Below are 22312 nucleotides of genomic sequence, written 5' to 3'. Positions count from 1 at the left end.
TTCCCTTCTACTCACACTCCTGAATGTTCTTCCTGTGGGGCCCCAAGAGCCACATTCGACCATATAATGTTCACCTGACGACAACTGCAACCACCGGCCCAATGGGCCCTGGCGGAGTCAGAGGGGTGGAAGGTCATGGTCTCTAGGTCCGACCCGGCCTCGCAAATGAGGCTAGTGCAGTGGACGGAGAGGGTCGCTGTCAGACACTGGCTGCCGGCCACCACCCACGACTATAGGAGCCAGCTCACCTCTGAAATTCGAACTATAGGGGCTCCGCCAATAGTAAAGTTTTTCATCACCATCCCCGCCGTTCATTAGACCAACCCTACAGTGAAGTGTGGCTACATGAATGAAGACGAGGATGAAAAGAGCGCGCGGCACGCGCACGCCCACAAGCAAACAAACAAACACACACGTGCCATTTTTTTTAGCAACGATTCTGCAAGGCACGAAGGCTGTTCGCGCTGCGTTCGTTCGAGAGGCCGTTCAAGCATTGGAAATGGCAACAGTAGTAAGTAATCTTATCTTTCATACGTGTTATAGGGAACATCGTTGCAACTGTTCCACTGCTAAAAGTGCCGTCGGCACTCGCTTGAGCGCCGACAAAGGCCAGGCCGCACGTTGAACCACAGACAAGCTTATGGGTGACAGCGTTCTTTGGGGCTTCCTGCTGGCGGTCTCATCACGCGGATGCGCTGCACTTGTAGTTTCTATAATGTGGAAGCTCTTACCTCGAGGTATGCTCGGGCAGTGGCTTCGAGAAAAGGCTATTAAGCTTGTTTCTACGGTCGCTAGGATGTGTTGCGGCGTTCCGGAGAACTTTAGCGCAGACGGCTGGCGTCTTAGGCCTTAAAGGCTAGCAACGTCAGGCTTGGGTGCGCGAAGGCCATGAAGCGGTCTTGATCCGAACAAGAGCAGACGAAACCTGCAGGACACAACGCCTGATAGTCAATGAAGAGTGCTCGGTCATAACGACAGAAACTCCTATCGTTAGAGCGGACACTTTTCCAATTCTTCTGCCGCGGTGGCTCAGCGGTTATGGTGCTCGGCTACTGACCCAAAAGACGCGGGTTCGATCCCGGCCGCGGCGGCTAGAATTTCTTTGGAGGAGAAATTCTAGAGGCCCGTGTACTGTGCGATGTCAGTGCACGTTAAAGAACCCCAGGTGGTCGAAATTTCAGGAGCCCTCCACTACGGCGTCTCTCATAGCCTTAGTCGCTTTGGGACGTTAAACCCCATAAATCAAACCAAACCAAACTTTTCCAATTCAGACAAGCAGCGAGAAATTTTGGCGGCAAGAGCTCGCCTGTCCCGGGTAATAATTTTGGCAAATGCGGACAAACTGCAGCACCAGTGCTTCGAACATTGCTGGCGCAGAACAGTTACCACCTGTAAAGATAATCTCAACGATAGTATCGGCGGCCCGCGGTGCTGAGTGTTCTCGCCTATACGTCGATTCTTGATTATGGGGGCACGTAAGCCTATTAACAACGAAGTTTTTAATTTGCGGGATATTGTCCCGAGATACGTTCGCGGCCAGCGTTCTAAACGCATTCGTCCTCTCAAATATCTCGGTGGACACCTGAACCGTGCCGTAAGGGAAGGAAGGAAGGTGGAGTGAAAAGAAAGAAAGGGGTGCCGTAGTGAAGGTCTTCGGAATAATTTCGACCACCTGGGGATTTCTCTGGTGACTTTAGAGCGTAGCTCTTTGGCGTCCGTTTCTGCGTTTCGCGGCGTCGCCGTCGCCCGTTGTAACCAGCAGTGAACACTAAGTGAACACCTTAGTCGCGGTTTAAGCTGCGAAACCAATGGAGCGGGAGCCTGGAAAGCAGAGGGTGAAATTGGTAAATTAGTTTTTGAGGAAAGGAAACAGCAATATCTGTCTCGCACATCTCGGTGGGCACCTGAACCGGAGGGAAGGTGCATAATTGGGATCGAACCCGCGTCGCGGCCGTGGCGGCCGAATTTCAATGAAGGCGAAATTCTAGAGGCCCGTGTGCTGTGCGATGTCAGTGCACATTAAAGAACCCGAGGTGGTCGAAATTTCCGGAGCCCTTCACTACGGCGTCCCACATAGCCTGAGTTGCTGTGGGACGTTAAACCCCAATAAACCAATAAACCAGCAACTTATCAGCTGTTCCAGCTTTTCGATAGATTGAGGCAAAGAATTCGAGCAAGGCTTGTGTGTACAATTACTGACAACTTGTTATTTTTCACACATATTCCTTCTTCAAGAAACACTCGACTAACAGTTCTTGACTGAGTTGCGCTCAAATTTTACATTAGGAAGTAGTGTAGTCGTCGGCAATTTTTTTTGCTCCCAGTCAACGACGCCGGATTTTCTGCGACACGAGCTCCATAACGTTATTACGTAACAAAATGACTGGTTTTTGAGGAAATGAAATGGCGCAGTAACCGTCTCACTTCTCGGTTGTCACCTCGTCCGCACCAATGGAGGAAGGAAGTGAGGAAGGTGGGAGTGAAAGAAAAAAAAAGGTGCCGTAGAGGAGGACTGGGGTATAATTTTGACCACTAACTTTCACTCACATCGAGTGTGTTGCATTAACAACACACTCGATGCAACCGCCACCCTTCAGCTCTTGCAGAGACAGACCAAACAGGTCGCTGCACTTATCAGGCGGGTGGCAGCGCGCAATCATGGGCTGTCTCAACGCGAGACCCTCAATATGACAAATGCACTAATCATTAGCCGCATTACATACCACCTTCCATACCACATACTCACTGAGCGGCAAAGACAACAGGCAGACATCCTAATACGCACGGCTGTCACCTCCGCCCTCCGTCTTCCACGGACGGTTAGCACGAAACGTCTCCTGGCCACTGGTACCCACAATACAATGGTCGAATTAAGAGGCTCAACGCACCAACCAATTAGTTCTTCTGAGTCGCACGGAAACAGGACAATACCTACTGCGACAACTACGTCTCAATCGTAGGCGCCCGTGTGCTGTGCGATGTCAGTGCACGTTAAAGATAACCAGGTGGTCCGGAGACCTCCGGAGACCTCCGGTTACTCCGGAGACCTCCACTGCGGCACCTCTTTCTCTCTTTCTTCTTTCACTCCCACCTTCCTCTCTTCCCTTACGGCGCGGTTCAGGTGTCCACCGAGGTATGTGAGACAGATACTGCGCCATTTCCTTTCCTCAAAAACCAATTTACCAATATTATTTGGGTTCACCGGACGCGGTCGGCGTTGTTTGCCAATGGGGCCCCGGAATAGGGGCTCCGCCTAGTATTGTTAAGGGGAAAGGGCCAATATAGCCTACCCCAATCACCTCTCTATAAAAATTTAATATACGATAAATGTTTTTCACCACCACCACCACCACCACCACCGAGCCGAACCACAATCACTGCCACTTGAGAAGTGGCTCCTTCCAGGAGACCGAAAACTTCCTCCCTGCTATCTACGAGTTATAAAGTTCTTCAGACAGAGACAGACAAGGCACTTGAAAGAGGTGTGAGAGGAAAGAGGCGCGTCGCAACATCCGCGTCCGCCGAAGCGACGACAGTTTTAAGGCGGAAGCCTTTAATGCCTCATCGTTGTAAGCAGTTGTCGACAGAAATGTCAAGCTTTTCAATTGGCCGAAATAGTCATGACGTCGCAGTGCGCGAATTTCAAACGGGGCCAATTATACTTTGGCTAGTAACCATGGAACCAATTAAAGGGATGGTATAGTGATGCTCCAAGTAAGTGGGACTGAGTTTAGTTAATTAGTTAATTAACAAATTAGCCTAATTAAACTTTCTAGTCGGACCAGATAAATCAATAAAACTGAATAGGAAATTGGTCGAGTTGGGGAATCGAACCAGGGTCTCCGGAGTGCGAGACGAGCACGCTAACCACTCCGCCATGCCAGCTCGAGGGTTTCGAATGAACAAAGGCGCGTCTAGTGAATACAGTGTCCTCGTTCACTCCCATCTTCCTCCCTTTCCTTACGGCGAGGTTCAGGTGTCCACCGAGATATGCGAGACAGATACATTTCCTTTCCTCAAAAAACCAATTTACCGACGAGCAAGGCGTACAGCCGAAAGGGTGATGACGTTCTCTGGACTCCCTGGCAGCGTTGCAAGACGCTGTCGCGTTCCACTCTTAGAGGCGAAGTTTAATATCTTAACCACACATCTGCCACATTGTAAATGCAAACTCATGCAGCGTAGATCTGTCAGTACCGCCACGTAGCATAAAGTGCGACTAAGGTGGTCCACTGTCCTTTGGGGCCAGTTATGCACCTTTCCTTTCCTTTGCTTTGGGGTTTGCGAAGCGGGGATGCCGTGCGGCTGGTAAGGTAAATTGGTTTTTTGAGGAAAGGAAATGGCGCAGTATCTGTCTCACATATCTCGGCGGACACGTGAACCGCGCCGTGAGGGAAGGGAGGAAGATGGGAGTGAAAGAAGAGAGAAAGAGGTGCCGTAGTGGAGGTCTCCGGAATAATTTCGACCACCTGGGGATGTCTAACGTGCACTGACATCGCATAGCACACGGGCGGGCGCCTCGCGTTTCACCTCCATCGAAACGCGGCCGCCGCGGTCGGGTTCGAACCCGGGTGCTCCGGCTCGGTAGGCGAGCGCCTTACCACTGAGCCACCGCGGCGGGCCCATGCTTTCGTAATCAGCTGAATTCTCTATTCGGTCCCTTATCTACACTTGCGGAAGCATGACGAAGACAAAGTTGAGGTAATACTCCGTAAAATGAAGAGGGTACTTGACCTTCCTGTCTCCACCTCCAAAGCGTGCATTGGGAGTGGTGAACACTTTTCAGGAGCTCAAGGAAGCCCATCTCAGAAATAAATACACGAGGCTAACCTAAGCGAAGTCGGATCGCATGCTATCCCGGCTTCACATCCAACATGACTTCCACATCACCCGCCGCGGTGGCTCAGTGGTTATGGTGCATAAACCAAACCAAATCAATCTTGGAAAAGCCGATGGGTCTCTGAAGCCTCGACCTTTTATTTTTAGAGTACTTTAGCCGAATTTGACTGCCAGTGAACTTGGGTGTGCTCGTGTGATAGACAGCCTTGACCTAGTCTCACAATGGAACTGGCCAACCTTCAAAAATGGGCTTGGCCCACCACCGCAATTTAGGCGGCCCACTCGTGGAAATATATAAATTGTGTTGAACCACGTTTGGAACTGACCTGGGACACCCCCAGAATGGGTTTGGGCCACCCCCGTAATTGGTGATCCGAAAATTAGAAAAATTCAAGGGGACGAGTGCAGTGAGGCGAAAGCGTGGTGCTGCTGCTTGTGTCACTGATGTGTGGTTAAGATGTTAAGCTTCGCCTCTAAGAGTGGAACGCGAAAGCGTCTTGCAACGCTGCCAGGGAGTCCGCAGAACGCCATCGCCCGTTCTGCTCTACGCCTTGCTCGTCGGTAAACTGGGACATCGCACAGTGCACAGACCTCTGGAATTTCGCCTCTATCAAAATTCGACCGCCGCGGCCGGTATCAAACCCGCGTCTTTCGGGTCAGCAGCCGAGAGTCCTGATGCCATTTTTTTACGCTGTTCGCACCATCATCGTCATCATTTTTGCAGTGGTCGCCACCTCTCAGTAGCCTAGTGGCGCCCTCTGGGCTCACGCTGACTTGGTGGGTGTTCTCAAGCGGTGTGCGTCAGTCTGTCTCTCTCCCGGCTCTGCGTCGCAGCCTCACAGAACGGCCTCTCAGGCACGCCACGCGTTAATTAACCGTTTACAGCGACGGCTGTTAAGCGCCTGTTGCCTCGGCTTCACGTTGTTGTAGTGCATAACCAGCGGGTGGTTGCCATGGGAACCATCCGTAGGGTGGTTACCGTCAGTCAGTCTTCAATCGATTAGCTCGTCTTTTCTGGCTTACAATATAGTATTAACACCGAGTAACGAGGTCTTCTTAATCGTCATTATACACACAACCAGGAAGCTTTAATAATTGAAATACCATGTAGTGGTAAGTACGGATTATTTGAGTCAATGTAAAGCGAGGTAGATGTAGTCTGAACACCAAGAAATACCATACGTGGATTGCAATGTCGCTTGAAATTATCTCTGTGAGACGCATCGGCTATGCATCGGCTATCGCTTTAACTGTTTTCGAGCGATCAGACGATTGAGGGATCGGTGATTTTGTCTTCACAGCGGAAAGAGAGCTATCCCGAGGAGCACGCTATGTGGAGACGGAGACGCCGAGCGACCCGAGAAAGGCGGCAAGGTGACGAATTCCTTCTTTCATTGATCTTTCTCAGAACTAGAGCACTGCACGGGCCTCAATCTGAGGCCCGAGCCCGGCCCGGGCCCACGACTTCAAGCCCGGGCCCGGCCCGGGCCCGCTAAATTATCGCTCTAGCGAGCCCGGCCCGGCCCGTGAATCCCGTAGTGAAGCCCAGCCCGGGCCCGGCCCGGCCCGTTTCAAAGTAACGCTTGAGGTATACTGCGCAATTATGTTTGCGCAATTATGTTTGCGCAATTATGTTTGCGCAATTATGTTTACGCAATTTTTTGCGCAAATTATTTGCGCAATTATGTTTGACCATGAGGTATACTGCTCACTTTGAGCAAGTAGACTGCTACAACGCCAATAAGGAACTGGCCGACAAAGGTTCTGAAACCGCAGTTTGAAGTGATGAAGAGTAGTGCTCTCCAGGCCCGTCTTTTGGAGACCGATCTGGTGTAGGTTCGCAATGATAAACTCGGAAGTTCCGAGAGCTAAACAAAAAGGGCTGCATACACGCGTAATAGTCTACTTTGCGTTCCCCCATTTTTTTAAATCAGTTATATTCTGCCGCCCGCGAAGTATATTAAAGCTGCCTAGCAAGCAGTAGGATGACATTTTTTTAGTGAACGCGTTCTCACAGGTTGAGCTCATAGCCGAACTGGTCGCCTCTCTACAGAAACGAAAAGCTAAAAGGCTCGAGTATTTCACGGTATGTGCTTGAGGACTACAAGCGTCCTAAACTAATATGTTCTTCCCGAATGCATTTCTAATAGTGTATATGTATGTTTTGGGATGACGAACGATCAATGGCCGATTAAGGCCGGTTGAATTTTACTCTTACTGCACCGCGGCGTGGAAATAAGGAAATGAATAAGTCAATGAATAAAGCTTAGTTTTTTTCTCAGCGCGTACTATAACTCATAGCTCATCCGTGTTGCTGCTTCAATGCCGCAATTGTATACTTCACTTTGCAATAGTGAATGAAAAGTCAGACACCAGCCGTTTCTGTACGGACCCAAGCCCGGCTCGGGCCCGCAGCTTTAAGCCCGAGCCCGGCCCGGGCCCGCAAATACAGGCCCGGGCCCGGCCCAGGCCCGGCAAAATAAATCATGTCCCGGCCCGGCCCGGCCCGCGGGCCGGGCCGGGCCCGGGCTTTCGGGCTGGCCCGAGCCCGTGCAGTGCACTACTCAGAACGATTCAAGAAGTCGAGTGACTGACGTGTGCTTTACTGTTACTGCGCAGCGAACCTCTATCCTTTGTTTCGGACCGCTAGAGAACTCATGTTAAACCTTCCTAGGTGGCGATTCTGAGTTATTGGCATGGCCAGATAATTTTCGACGAGGGAGCGGTACATTCTGCGGGCGTATTTTTGATATCGTCAGACTGAAATAAGGAGGAAACTGCGGGGTTTAAGTCGGATTAGCCACACTGGGGACAAAAATGCCGATGTTATCGTGGAGGGAGGTGGCTATCAAGTGATATTTCCTGCCCTCCCCCAATCCCTTGTCATCTTGCCTCTTTTCCTGAAATGTTTAGAGTATACGATAGAAACGTGACCAAAGAGAGGTTGTTCTTTTTTTTTCGTTGCAGCTGTAGGTTTGAAACATAGTATGAAATCTGCAGCGTTCTTTAGTTATTTCTATTTCTTTTTTTTTTATAGCAACGAGAAAGTTTGCGGAGCTGATGGAGAGGGCAGAGAAGCAAAAGTCGAAGACATCAAACTTCTGTGACCAAGTGAAGGTGAGAGTATTGGTACTTATTATAATTCGGAAAACTTGTTTTTTATCGCCGAAATTCGCCCTTAGGCATGAAGCGGAGCATTTGAAACGCAATGTTTATTCAACAAATATCGCACTCTTGATATCTTCTTTTCGATCTTGAGGGAACGGGCGTTTTTACCGTTTTAAACTTGACAGAAGAAATGAGTGTGTTGTTCAAGCATCCAGTTATTTAATCGGAATCGCTTATGAAAGCGTTTTCCCTCTCTGGTTGTTCTCTGCTTGTGGGAAGCCCTGTAATTAAGTGCGACCCGGAGGGTATATAGTGTCATTTAAACCTAAAACAGTTCGATAGCGACACGTGAGTAATAAAAGAAGTATGGACAAGGGCTTGCTTTTGATGAACATTCCTATGAGAACGGTGGATAGGAGGGCATGATGACGTTGTAGGCAATTAATAAACTGTGGATCAGAAAGTCTCTCAAAGGGGAACCACTATAAGTAAGTAAATCAAGAAACGATAAAGACGCATCATGTTGGTTTCAGTGGTTGCCGAATTCTTTAACAACACGATTATTTCACTGAAGGGTCAGCGCTTAGCAGGTTCGATACCGCATTCAATGGACGTGTCATTTCGATAACAGTACAAATGCAGGCTCTTCCTGTCGTATATATACTGCAGCGCGGCGCAGAACGAGATTTAACGTGCTTTAAACACATTTACCAGATTTAATATGCTGTATTCTATTAATTTTTTATTAACGTGGTGTTATTACAGCCTAAGCTTTTCTTGGGTCATGAGTGGCGTGGACGGTCCACGCAAGTTGTAGACGGAAGTTTGCGGACGGAAGCTGTCCGCACGAACTGTCAATCATAAGTTGTATCTTCAATAAAATAAAATGTAAAAGTTGATTAAGCAACAGTTGATAAGCTACATATATCTAACGAAATAAAAAAAAACAAATATTGGAGAATCATAGTAATCATAAATGATAAAAATAAACAAACAAAAAACAAAATAGTAATAACAAAAAATAGCAAACAAAACTAATAATGAAAAAGTAAATGAAAAATGCAGGGAGAAAGAGGATAAGGAAAGGTTTGCGCATCTCATCGCTCTGATTTACGCGCGTCCAAGGCCGATGCTGCCGGTCTGCAAGCTGTCTGCTCCCTGCTGAGAGACCTGGTGGACGGCAGCGAGGGGCCGTGGAAGGAATTCTTTGACAAGGCACAGGTGCGTGTCCGCAAAAAGGTAGCGACGTCTGATGCGCGCATTGCCATCTTGCTGCCACCATAATTAAAGTGAGCTGTCAACAAGTATCGATCTGGACGCCCGGGTGACGCGGAGAACACCAACTGCGTACTGCTGCTGCACTCAAGTTCACCCATGAAATCCCTTACCTTGAACTAAGGCTCGTTGCGCGTGTTCTTAAATTCATTGGGAAAAGAAGCGGGGGAGTTATCTGGAATCGTACTTCAATCGCGACTAACACAGACGGTTGCAAGAGTCAGCCAACTTTTAGTCATATGATGGACAATTTAACAAGAACAACTGTGCGAGCTGGTGGAGATGCACGACTTAAAGGACATTCGCTTTCGACAAGCAGTACAGGAAGGGGCATAAAATAGGTCCGTCTTTTTAACCATAGACCAGCTTCATCAGTCACGCGTGCTTCTCCTTTTATAGTATACTGTACTATTGCATTCGGCTCCTATGCCCAGGCGGGGGGATTCTGGCTGAAACGGCTGCATTTTTATGGAGGAGAAATGCTAAAACGTCCGGGAGCGTTGTGAGAGCATGGTAAAAAGATATCCAGGTGATTAAAGTTATTCCGAAGCCCTCCACTACAGCGTCCCCAGTTGCCGATTTGCAGGTTTGGGACTTAAAATCCCGCGTGCCATGCCATTCCACACCATGCCGTATACCGTATCGTGCCATACCATACCATACCATACCATACCATACCATACCATACCATACCATACCATACCATACCATACCATACCATACCATACCATACCATACCATGCCATACCATACCATACCATACCATACCATACCATACCATACCATGCCATGCCATGCCATGTCATACTCGCTCGAACATACATTTATCCTTTTCCGCTAGTACTCAAGACTACACAGCCTATTCCTGAAGCCGTAACTATGGAATGAGAATGGCCCACGTTTTTTTTTTTCCCCAAAGTGGTGCTAGTCACCCCCTAAAGGGCTCAAGTAAGTTTTAGACTGTTTATTGCACTTCTCTTTTACAGCGTTAGTTCTAATACTCACATTGTTGTTGTTGTTGCGACTGAGAGAAGAATGAAAAGGAAAGTGCACGGGTATGCCGGCTGGCTCGAGCCGAGCCACCACCGCCGCCACGTGCAGATAGAGGAGAGTTAAAGGACAAGAGGAAAGAGTAAAAGAAGAGTCGCGCGGCAACAACCGCGCCCGCCAAGCGAAGACGCTGGCTGAAACTGATACTCGCATTACTCCAGGTCGCGCTAGTATAACGCGCAAGGTCATTCAAGGGGGACCAGTGAGTCCCACAGCAAATGTGGTGTTCATGTGCTGTTATTGTATACACGGTTTGGAGGTCGTTTGGGGGGAAGGGCATGCCTAACAAAGAAAACTGTAGCAATGTGCAAGTAAGCCGATTACAAGTTCTAACCACGTAAACTGAAGAAATATGCTTTCCACTCGAGCCCAGACTGTTCGTTTCCCTTAAATAGGTGCTGAGGACATCGTTCTGAGCAAAACTTATTTTCAGGGCTCTCATTAACGTGTATCGTTATAGACCTGCTGTGACGAACGAAATAAATGGCGCTGTGGCGTTTCTTGTCGTCTGCCTTCGTGCAAGAACTGTATTCATTGATTTCTCCGTTTCATGTCGAACCATTTGAAAGCATCAAAATTCAGTCAAATGTCAGTGGACCTTTCGTGTGCTTGCACTCATGCAAATTCTCATGCAAATCATAGAGAAGCCAACGCAGTATTGTACAGCAACTTTTATTTTTCGCTGATACCACACCCTTCTGTTTCTTCTCCCCAACCAACGGCTTCAGACCTTCCTTTTTGACAAATAGCTTTATTCAGTTCATTTTCTTACCTTAAAGTTCAAGTGCGGCTTCTTCGATTTCATCATTTTGCAGCACTGGAAGCAGTAGATGAAGTTGGGGTTAAGTTGGAACTTAATAGCAGCTTTGAAGCTGTAGTTATAAGAGTTATTTCGAGCCTGTGGATTTCCAGTGTCATTCCGGTTATTTCTGAAAAAGAAACTATTCTAACAGTGGTTATACGGCTTACGGTGCGTTTGACAGGATTCCAGCAGACGAGCAGCAGCGGTTAATAAAAGTGATTTGTCTATTTATTTAAATATTTAAAAATCCTCAGGGCTATAAAGACATTGAAGAATGTAGTGGTTATACAAAGAATACACGGAAATCTAACAGAACGATCGATCGTAATTACACCGGACTTTGCTAACCATAGAATGTTAGCTAAGGCACTACAGAACAAACGATGATAACCAACCTGTGCCGGTGATGCAGAAAGATGATTCTGGTTTATGGTTTATGAGGGTTTAACGTCCCAAAGCGGCTCAGGCTATGAACACCGCAGTGAAAGGCTCTGAAAATTTCGACCACCTGGGGTTCTTCAACGTGCGCTGACATCGTACAATATACGGGCCTCTATAATTTAGCCTCCGTCGAAATTCGACCGCCGCGGTCGAGATCAAGCCTGCGTTTTTCGGGTCAACAGCGGAGTGCCATAACCACTGAACCACCGCGGCGGCTAAAGGTGATTCGGCTATTCGGGTGTGCAGGGTAAAAAGGGAATGAGAGGAAGTTTTGTTTTTGCATTTATGCGTAGTTTTTTCTCCCACAAAACGGTCTTTCAAATGCTAGTGGGAACAAGATACTTCTGTTTGCACGAATAAAGACCGGCTGTTTGTTCGTGACCACTTGGTATAAAATGGAAGTGTACGGGGCATGGCTGCTCTATCCTGTAGTCAAGGAATCAAGTGGGCCTCACCACATATATCGCACCAACGCACAGCGGTCGTCTCTCGACCGTTCTGGGAAATTTTCTGCGACAGTATGCTTGACCACCTACACTTGCTGCCTAACTGTATAGATCCCTCAGCGTGCCTAGGCTTTGGACTTATTTAAGCACGGAAGATGTGCTTTCAACAATGCTCACTGTACCTTGAAGCTATGAAAGATGATGGAGCACATCGAGAGCCCGGAAAAATAGTGCCAGCATTTCGGCGGCGAGCTTCAAACAAGCAGTCACAATGTTTATTGGAAACAACGTACAGACGTACATATTTGAGGTGAAATTAGAAAGGGCCACGTAACAGTAGTTTGACGATACTCACCATACGTATGGTGTGTTCGGTAGCGCGACGCAGAGCAGTGACAAAAAAATAATAAGGAAGACACCAGGGCGATTGAAACAGTTCCAACGACAGAAAGACGCTTTGGAACTTTCCCACGTTTCTAGAAAGCTTTCTTTAGTTCTCCTTTAGTTCTTTAGTTAATCCAAGCATGGTCACAGCGAAAGTTATTGCATGCGTTAGCGCTCGGAGGCCGTAATTCGTCGCAAGGTCGTGGTATGCAGGTGAGGCGCTGGGTTTTCTCTGAGGTTAGAGATGCGAGTCGGAAAACTAAAGCGACGAATGTTAGTCGTATAACTTGCTATTAATCCGTATTCATGCAACCTCGCGAGCTTTAGCACGTGGTATCGAGAGAACCGTGACGAATTCGGTAAATAAGAAGCGTCTGCTACCACTCTAATTATGCTTTCTTTTTGCAACACATAATTTTTGCAACCAAATTTTTTGCAAGAAAATTTTTGCAACATGGTTTGTTAATGTTAATCAAAGTACCGTTTTTTACCTCTTGGAGATGAACGTGTCTATGTGCCCTATTTTTGTAGTCAGCGCAGAGTTTGGTTTTTCTCTGCAGTTATCCCTTCGTTCAAGTGAGCAAAGGCTGTCTGCCTTAAGGTAAAGCGAGTACAATACACCACAGCCAATATCCTTCGGTATAGGCTGCCGCAGCTGGCATGTTTTGGTGACATGTAGCTGTTAGTACGTTACGATGATTAGCGCCCAGGGGTAAATTGAGGAGCTTGTGTGAACACGAGTCGAAGTTGCTTCGGGACAAGTTTACCGTTTTGTGCTTCCGAGCGGGTGGAAAGACGGAGCTAGCTTAGCTTGACTAGGAAACACCATTAGAGCACCAGGCGCAATGCAGAGCGCCTTTTTTGCAATGTTCCCCGTGTCTCGTAACGAGAATGCGAAGAATTTTCCGGCTAACTGGTCGTGGAAATCACTTTGAGCGCTTCCAGCCGCCATAATTTTTTTGCTAATGAACGAGAACAGACTGCGATGACACGAAGGCGTTTTATTAGTAATACTGGATCGATTGTTTGTCAGAGCGTGTATAACTGCCGTAAAAAGTTTTGTTCCCCCTTTCTGGCTTCGGGCGCAGGAAACCGGTGCGAACGTGGAGCGGGTCTGCGCTTCACTCATGGACATCGCAGAGGCGAACAAGAACTTGGTGCAGCAATTTGCCCAGAACGTCCAGGCAAGCAAGCTGCGGCGCGTCGCCAGTTCAGTCGCATCTGAAAATGTACCTCGCTTCTCAGGTCGTTGGCATTAATGCTAACTTAAATACGATACATCTCTGTCGCACCTGCCATGCAATGAAGATGCGTGCAAGACTCCCGGGAACATCACCAAGGACCAAAAAACATTGAGATCACTGCGACGACCCGCCTTAGAAGAATGCGAAAGCATTCACAACTCCTCAACGATCTTTTCTTAACTATATTGAATTGTTTTGCGTCTTTACATATATTCTTGTTCGTTTTTTGGTGTTATATTGCGTCTGTGGCTGTTTTGACGTGTTCTCACTATTTCGACGTCCAAGTAGGTTTTTTGGCTTTAATTATTAATTCCTCCACACCCAGCAAGTTTGCCCCATAGCGAGATTTTTTCATCCTCTGTCTGATACAAAGTTTTTTCCATACATCTTTCTAAGACAACAGGAACATGCGGAGAAAATTGCGGACACGTTTTGCGGACACTTTTTGGTGACGCGCACATAGCCATGCAATGCCTTCGCATTAATAACGCCCTTTTCACAGAGCTGTTCTAGACTGTAGGTACAAGGTCGAGTATACGTAGTTGTGCAAGTGAAATAGAGAGAACCAAAGAAGCATTCAGAGTACGCACATCCACGCTCGATTCTTACCCGGAGGAGAACCAAACCGGCTGCTTCACTCCCCGTTCTATCGGTGTCGGTATGATGGAAGGAAACACATTATGAGCCCGAGAGGGCACTGAGATCGCTTGCACACCGACCTTTCTCGGAGGACTTAAATTATTCAAATGGAATCAAATTCGTGCAGACTCTGTTCCTCTCGGACTTCTTCAGGCTCAGACTCCGTTGTGTCCCCATGGGCTCACACCGACACAGACTAAATGATTCCCCCTGATCATACCTATTATAAACCGTACGAGCTCAGAGCCAGTTATACCAAAATTCATCCAGGCTCACAGTGATATGGTGTCGTGTTAAGCTGGACTCTATCACGTTCCTGGTTACGTGGGCACAGATATATATATATACAGCTAAACTCACTCAGGCTTAGCTAAATGATGACTCCGTTCCCATGGTCAGGCCACGCCTGTTATTTATACTCGCTTTCGCTAATTCAAACACAGGTTAACTGAAGGCCACTCAGTAGCATGTCTTAAAGGACTTGAACATACGTCAACTGACACAAGCATGGCAGTATCACCTGAGTCTCGCACCCTGTCGAAATCCTCCAGCTATGATCTCGGGTGTACTCAGGTTTACTCGGACTCGCACCAGTAACAGCAATCTTCTTCTTCTTATGGGTTCTCATTTTCGCCATTTTACGAGCATTAAACTCAGCTTGCTTTCTATGATCACCGCTCGCTCTCATCGCCGCTTGCTTCATTGTCTCGAAGTCTAGCCACAGCGCTTGCGCCCGGCGTCAGACGTGTTGCTCATTGTCAGAGATTCACTACATAAACCACCAAGCCCAGTAATCTAGGGGTTTTGATGCGCCTTCTTGCGTGAGCATATATGCGAGCGCTAAATTGTCGACGCTTGCACTGAGTAAATGGTACTGCAATGGCTAAATGCTTGCCGCTCTCTGTTCGACAAGCTAAAAAAACAAATAAAGAATAAGCATTAGCAAGAGCTGGCGGACGCAGATAACAGCCGGTCTAGTTTCGTTATCCCTTACGATCACGAAAGAAAGTGACCAAGACCAAGCCGATATAAGACAGTTGCCCGAAATTGCGACTACAGCAAGGAAGAACGTATTATGTGGTGTTTTGGTCACTATTTTTCGCACCTGTTAAAGGATATTTCTGCACCATACGTCTTTCGCTTCATGACTCCCACATGTTTCCTTTGCAACCTTGTAGTTCTCACGTTGCCCTGCTTTATTTATAGGTTTGTAGCGTCAGATGGCCGGCTTATCGACACCGTGGCTCTTTTTGAATGTGTTACATGCTATTTCTTGAGTGATGACACTGAAAGATGCTACACTTAAATTAATCGTAAAACTTACATAAAATACTTCAAGACAGCATTCGGAAGTTGCCTCACCCCCAAATATTCAAAAGGACCCCAAAATTTTGGAATAGGCCCACCCCGGAAAATGAATTAAGCTGAATTAGTGGGTGGTTTAAGGTGGTTTGGTGAGGGTCAGTGCGTGGGCTAATGTGGATTAGTGGAGATTAGTGGGTGGATTAAAGTGAAAGAGCTGGTCATGTTAGTATAATGCCGTATGATAATCCAGTGGAAAGTATTCGAACATTCTAGTCCTCAGATTTTCAGATTTGGTGGTGCTGATGACAGCACGACCCGCTGGACCAATCAGGGAATTTTGTTACGGAGAAACCCGGTAGTTTTTGCAGGACACCAACCTAACTTCTATCGCATTAAAATGCTGAAGTGATGCACCTAGGAGCGCATCGAGTTTCCAGTGGCGCTGCATGTCTGCCTCCGGCGCACTGTGGTGCAATGTTAGTCACAGGAGGCGAAGCTTGAACGCCCTTTCCATGCACTGCAATAACTTACCCTCTGCGTTTCTTGCCTCAGGACGTATACCTACTTTTTCATCCTTGACCATCCCAATGCATTGGTAGTGGTCGGACCTCTCCTCCTGGCAACGATCAGGTTCTTTAGTTGCGCCTGCTTCATCTTGATTCTCAGCTGCTAGTCAACTCAAAAACTTGAGACTATTCCAGAGATTGTCGCAGGTCGGTAACGGGAGGTCGTCCCATTTCACCGATATACCGTATTTACTCGCGTAATGGACGCGCTCGCATAATGAACGCACTCCCTACTTTGGCTGTAAAAAAAAATACAATTGCTCTTTCCCTGCGTACTAAACGCTTACTTTTTTTTTTTTTCTTGGCGCGCAGCCTACTGCTGCTGATAGTAAATGCTAGCAGGCAGGTCGTCTTAAACGCTGTGACAACTTCAAAACTACATCCCTTGAGTGTGAAGACGACTAGACCTCATTTTACGGGACGAACAGCCAATAAGGATGTCCCGCGAGGAATCCGAGAACGAGTGGAAACCACGCCTGGTCATAAAACGTTTCCCTTTTCGATTTGCCGTACTTGAGTTGCAGGCTTGTTGCAGCTGGTCGTCGGCTATAAGCTTCGAGGCATTATCTGCAGTGAACTGCATAGTTTTTGCTTGCTTTGAACAGCTGCTACGCAATTTAACGCGTACGAGTTTCGAACAAAAGTGCTGTCAAACACGAAAACTGCACTGAAAAAAGCGCTTTGGTTTATTTAAAAGGTGAGCCTTACATGATTCAGTACTTACTTCATCAGCCTATGTTTTGTCCCGTTTTTACTGCTTTAAATTTTTCCCGAATATTTTGCCCCGCGTAATAAAAGTGTTCGAAATTTTGTATGCTTTTTTTTTAAAAAAAAAAAAAAAACTTTGTTCGCTGTTTTCCTTTTGCAGGCAGGCCTTGAAGGAGGTGGCACACGGCCTGTTCGTGAGGCATAACGCCCCGACACAGTGAATTGGCGCCAGTTTCTTCAGGAGAGGTGCGGTCGGCGATTCTTTCTCTGATTCTTTTGGCTTCTGTCAACACCGCATACGCCGTACATTAGCGATGTAATGCAATTTTAAATTCGAGGCGTAATTCCTTGTCATTAGACGTAGTATCATAACAGGGCTTGACGTTTGTGGCTGAAGGAAAGACCGTGCTTCGAAGTTCTTAGTTTCTGTTTGAGAAATCGATACTACCTCCATAAATGCAATGCAGTTGGCGTGCCGAGGCCACGGGCGGAAGAATAGTAAGGTATGAAAGTTTCTAGCAAATAGATGAAGGGTAGGAAGCTGAGCCCTCGGAACCATGGCTGTTAGAAGTGGCACGGTAGGCCATCTGCAGCATTCTTGGGTAAAAATTTTGAATAATGGGACATCGTAAGACACTGTTAGGAAAATATTCTAGGTTATGATCTATTCTTCTGATACATAGCAAGATCTTTTAAAGTTTTTCGATCGCTCATATGGAGCAGTTAAGAATGCCATAGAAACGTCGAGGCTAACGAAAAGGGTTCAGCTTAAGTTAAGGAGAACTCAGCGACCTATGGAAAGAAAAATGGCAGGTGTAACATTAAGGTGAGGGAACAAACGCGGATTAACGACATCCTAATCGAAATCAAGAGGAAGAAATGGGCTTGGACAGGGCATGTAATGCGAAGGCACGATTCTTAGGGATCTTTACGGGTGACGGAGTGGATTCCAAGAGAAGGCAAGCGTAGCAGGGGGGGGGGGGGGGGGGGGGGGGGGGGGCAGAAAGTTGGGTGGGCGATTGAGATTAAGAAGATTGAGGGGATACGGTGGCCGCAGCTGGCAAAGGACAGGGTTAATTGGAGAGGCCTTTGTCCTGCAGTCGACGTAGTCAGGCTGACGATGAGGAAGATGAGAAAACCAGTGGGGAATTTTTTTGACGATAGCAAGAACGTTAACAGCAAAAAAAAAAAAATGCAAGCCTGCCGACGGGAGGTCTGCGGATGTATTGATTTTTATAGTGAAATCTTAAGATATATGAAACAAATTGCGTTCACCATTTCCCGCTGAAGAATTCTTCTGTCCAGAATTGCTGGGTAATGAGTACAGGGTAAACTTGAACGAACATTGACCACACATTCTGAGTAGAAAGCTTTGCAGAATCTTTGTCTGCGGGTAACAAAGCGTGCCTTAAAGTAGCATTTTTAAAACAGAATATTGCTTTTTCTTTCAAGCTGCCTACAAGCAAGCTCTGCTTAGCACTGCTGTTTAGACTTCATCTGCTGTGACCACGTTCGCAGATTATGTTATCGTTATACTGAATCAAGGTTACTATATTCAACTTATGGAGGACAGAAAGATGAGACTTAGCAGTTCGTATGGTACTCTCTGGATAGCTGATACGTTGTTCCTCCTGCGCTCTCACTCGCGTAAACTACTGGTTGGCCCATTAAGGATGCCTTGGCCAGCGGTTGTGTGCAAATTAGCTTAGTACTGCCCTCTATTCGAAGCAAAATGCAAAGAAAAATGCCCGGTATATGCTTAAATGTCGGTGCTCGTTAAAGAACCCTACGTCGTCAAAATAAAAACTTGGGAGACGCTTAGGCTTCACCTTTAAGAGTAGAACACGATGCAGTCATCGGGTGCCGTTCACGATGCCTACTGAACACTCAGGCAACGACCTGACTCCTAAGACATTACACTAAAACCACGACGCATTCACTAGGTCAACATTTATTGCCGTGCCCATCTCGCATTCCGAAGGTCCTGGGTTCGATTCCTACCCAGAACCAAACAAACACAATTTTCTTTTCAGCTTAATTACTTTCCTTTGGTTACGGAACCTTCCTATGAAACTTGGTGTCAATCCGACCTTTCTGTGACCTGTTTCAGGATTTTATTATTACTTTGTTTCCGTCAGGATTTTTCACTCACGACGAACGACAACGACTCCGCTATGTCATGTCTCATATCCCACTATGTTGCTTTTTAATGAAATAACAACAAAATCAAGACAGGCTCTGATTATTGCTAGAAATCTTTAGGCTGACCGGTCCTTTAATGCAAAGGTGACGAAAGACGTGCTAAAACCTGGGTAGCGTTAAAGGCAGGTCCCATATTGCTTGCGAAAAAGAAGCCACGGCCGGTATAACGCAACGCATGTTTCACCTGTAATTACTGAACGCTTTCCGCACCCGTTTACCACGTGTATAAGAGCGAACGTCCTTGTCACTCGCATGTAAGCGAGATGACGCTCGCCAGGAGACGCTAGAAAGGGCGATAACGCGCGGGAGCTTCTCGCTCCGATGTCTCCACAGAGTTGCACAGCGTCCAAGCGGACTTTACTCCCTTTTTGTGCTCCTTTTTCTTCTCCCCTCGGCATACAAGGCCGCACAGTGGCGCGCCGTTGTCTTGCGTCCCACGTCCTGCGGGCGGGAAATCCTTGCGGACGCGTTCGTCTTGATTTGTCCCCTACGGTGCGCACCGCGGGCCCTTGGTCACTGTCCATTAGGGGCCGCGGCGGGCGGCGTGGGCCCTGCCAGTCGGCCAACAGGACGTAAAGTCACTCAATCCAAGGGAAAAAAAGGAAGGAAGGGAAGAAAGGGGCTGTGTGTGTCCGCGATGAAGGGCCCGGTCTCTTTATGCGTTCCCGCGCGCTCCCGAGGGTGGAATAACGTTCGCTTTCAGCGCTGTGATACTGGGCGCATCGTGCGCGCATGCGAGGGGGATCCGCTTTTGCCTCGCGCCGCGAGACACCCCCTAATGGAAAGTTGCCGCCATAATTCAAGCCCGCAATGAACTCTTCGCTGAGGGACAGTTCTGCGACGTCACGTTTTTATGGAAGGAGGGAAACGGGTGCTCCCATTACGGGAGCGAGCGCCAAATGTCGCCTTTCGCTTAGCCCCGCAAGAGGCTGCGGTGTGATTGTGCGTGCCACGTCGGCCAGGTTAGAGGTTGTCCCGAAAGACGCGTGCGGCGTCTCGCGTCGCTGGTACCAGGCTGTTGGCGGCAAGTGTAGTAATATCTTGAGAGCGCCCAGAGCGGGGCGAAATGTTATATACAGTCTTTGCCAAAATTATACAGCCCAAGGGGTCTGCCTCTGAGCCCTGCAACGCGGCTCCTCTTGCATACTCAGGGACCCTAATCTCACGAAGGCGGGAGGAACTTAAGTCCTCAACCGTAATAATCTTAGGACAGTCTAATGTGCGTAAGAGCCCCGCTACACGGCTTGGAAGCAAATCGCTTGGGGTGTATATTTTTGGCAACGACTGTACCTGTAGGGTTTCCCGATATTACCTAGAGGGAAAGCTGGCGGAGCTGCACTTCATCCATCATGCAAATGCGTACGGATGCCGGGAAGATGAGGTTTCTATTCGGCTTTGCTTTTGTTGAGCGTAAACGCGGATTCAAACTTAGCCATACGACTCTTCTCGAGGCAAACCTCGAATAAATGCCGTGAATGCCAGCCTAGCACCAAACTTTTACAGGCGTTAAATTTATTCAAGAAGCGACAAACCCACTATCTAAATAATTTAATCTGCGCTCAGAGGAGAGCGTCGCGGTGCAGCTACCGATTCTGAGGCAGAACCCGCGTTTTCGGCACAACGCTAGACAAGCCAAATACGAAACCTCGTTTTCCCGGCATTTCCACGGTGGATGAAGTGTTCTTTAAGAAATTCACATAGACAGTGGCGCCACTTTTTCCTCTAGCCAATATTGAGAAACTCTGCGTTACATACATAATGTTGGCGAGCACTTCAGAGTTGATAACCACGCTTTTGTTTCGGATTTTTACAGACAGCTGTGTTGTACAATGAAGAGTAATGAGGTGACTAGAATGAGGATGAATAGCATGATGTTGTTCATCAGCACTCTATTTACCCCTTTACTGGCGACGGCGGATGATCTCTTCTGTAGTCTTTATTTTTTTGCCACTAATTTTCTTGCAAGCGGTAGGAAAGTAACGTTCTACAACCCTATGAGTTCTTATTCCACTTAGACTGTTAGAACAAAGCCTTACATAATGTCGGGGATGATGACGGTAGCGACTGCATGTTGCAGACGAAGACATATTAGAACCCTATTGGCGTTTTAGCAGTTCCGGAGGATTTTTTTTTAAATGTCCAAAGTGCAGACGATTCGTGGCGACTACATCGGCTCTCACGGTGAAAATATCTAGCCCGACACTATGCTCGTATTCGCTTACCCAGCGACCGATGCACCCAGCTAAGCCAACATAGCAGACGGCCTCTGCCGCAATAAATGCGACACGCTACTCGTTCATCAGCAACCTTTCAGTGAGACGATGGATGACGTAACAGTCGCCGTAGACGGCGGTAAATACAAACGGGATCACTAATAAACCATTCAATACACTCTAAACACCAATACGCGCACTCCATTTTATGAAAGGGAGTGGGCTGGAGGACAACTTACTCCCTTTTTTACTCCTTTCTGTTTATAGTGTAAAATTGGTCATAAAATGCAACTCAAATGCACATTGTAACCCATGATCGTGTTCAAGAGATTCTGGACTTCATCTGCACAAGATAACGTTGCTTCTAGAAGTCTACACTTTTGCTTATTTAGCGAACACCTATGTGCCCTTTCTCGTCGCTCAGGTGGCAGGCTTGTTGGTGGGGGGGAGGTAGAAACTTATGTTTCGCTATGAGCAGTACAGCTTCCGCTGATCTTTAGATTATTCGTCCTGTTGTGTTTGTTATTTTGCTTCATGCATGCTGCCAAACACTGAAGCGTTTATCTCAGCCGAATGAGTAACTTCGTAAATATTCGCAATGCTGTTGTAAAGGCAGAGAGTGAAAGTGCAGTGAGACAAATGTCACTCCAAACCACAGCCGTCCAGCAGCGCCAGGCTTCAGAGATAGCGCAAATGCCCGTACCTGAAATACATTCTCACGATGAGCCGAGTGTCTGCTCTTTTCCTTCCAGGTGCCGTCCAGTGTGCTCCGAGGAGCATTGAGCCTGCTTTGTCAGACGCGGGAGACACGCAATAAAGCATTGTTGTTGTCCTCAGAAGTCGGCGCCGTGCTGTTTGCTTGCACTTATATGACCATTACAGGTGTGTTTTATGCAAGTGTCTCAACCCTTTCAGACAGTGCTTGCCATCTATATAGTAGAAAAGATAGTTTCCCATGGAGGTCGAAATCTAATTAATTTGTCTTGGAAGTAGAAACACTGTTCATTCACTGTTTATTTGCTCCTTGGTGAGGAGGCACTTAAAGGCCTTATGTTTTCGTTTTAGGCGATTTTAGGCAGTTTATGACGTC

General features: G+C 47.4%; 1 protein-coding gene across 1 annotated transcript; it reads left to right on the top strand.

Moving 5' to 3' along the window:
• Window positions 1-411: 411 nt before the first annotated feature.
• On the top strand, window positions 412-22061 carry LOC149340489 (uncharacterized). The gene is made up of 7 exons (XM_089551265.1): window positions 412-511; window positions 6141-6213; window positions 7877-7956; window positions 9073-9168; window positions 13434-13529; window positions 16968-17053; window positions 21975-22061. Exons 1-6 carry the CDS (start codon window positions 500-502, stop codon window positions 17010-17012), a joined length of 402 nt encoding a protein of 133 aa, XP_089407391.1. The 5' UTR covers window positions 412-499; the 3' UTR covers window positions 17013-17053; window positions 21975-22061.
• Window positions 22062-22312: the final 251 nt, after the last annotated feature.

The sequence above is a fragment of the Amblyomma mixtum genome, chromosome 6, assembly GCF_055824585.1.
Source record: "Amblyomma mixtum isolate Tamu chromosome 6, ASM5582458v1, whole genome shotgun sequence".
Taxonomy (NCBI): domain Eukaryota; kingdom Metazoa; phylum Arthropoda; class Arachnida; order Ixodida; family Ixodidae; genus Amblyomma; species Amblyomma mixtum.
Note: the sequence above shows the minus strand (reverse complement) of the source record. Positions and strands in the feature narration are given on the sequence as shown.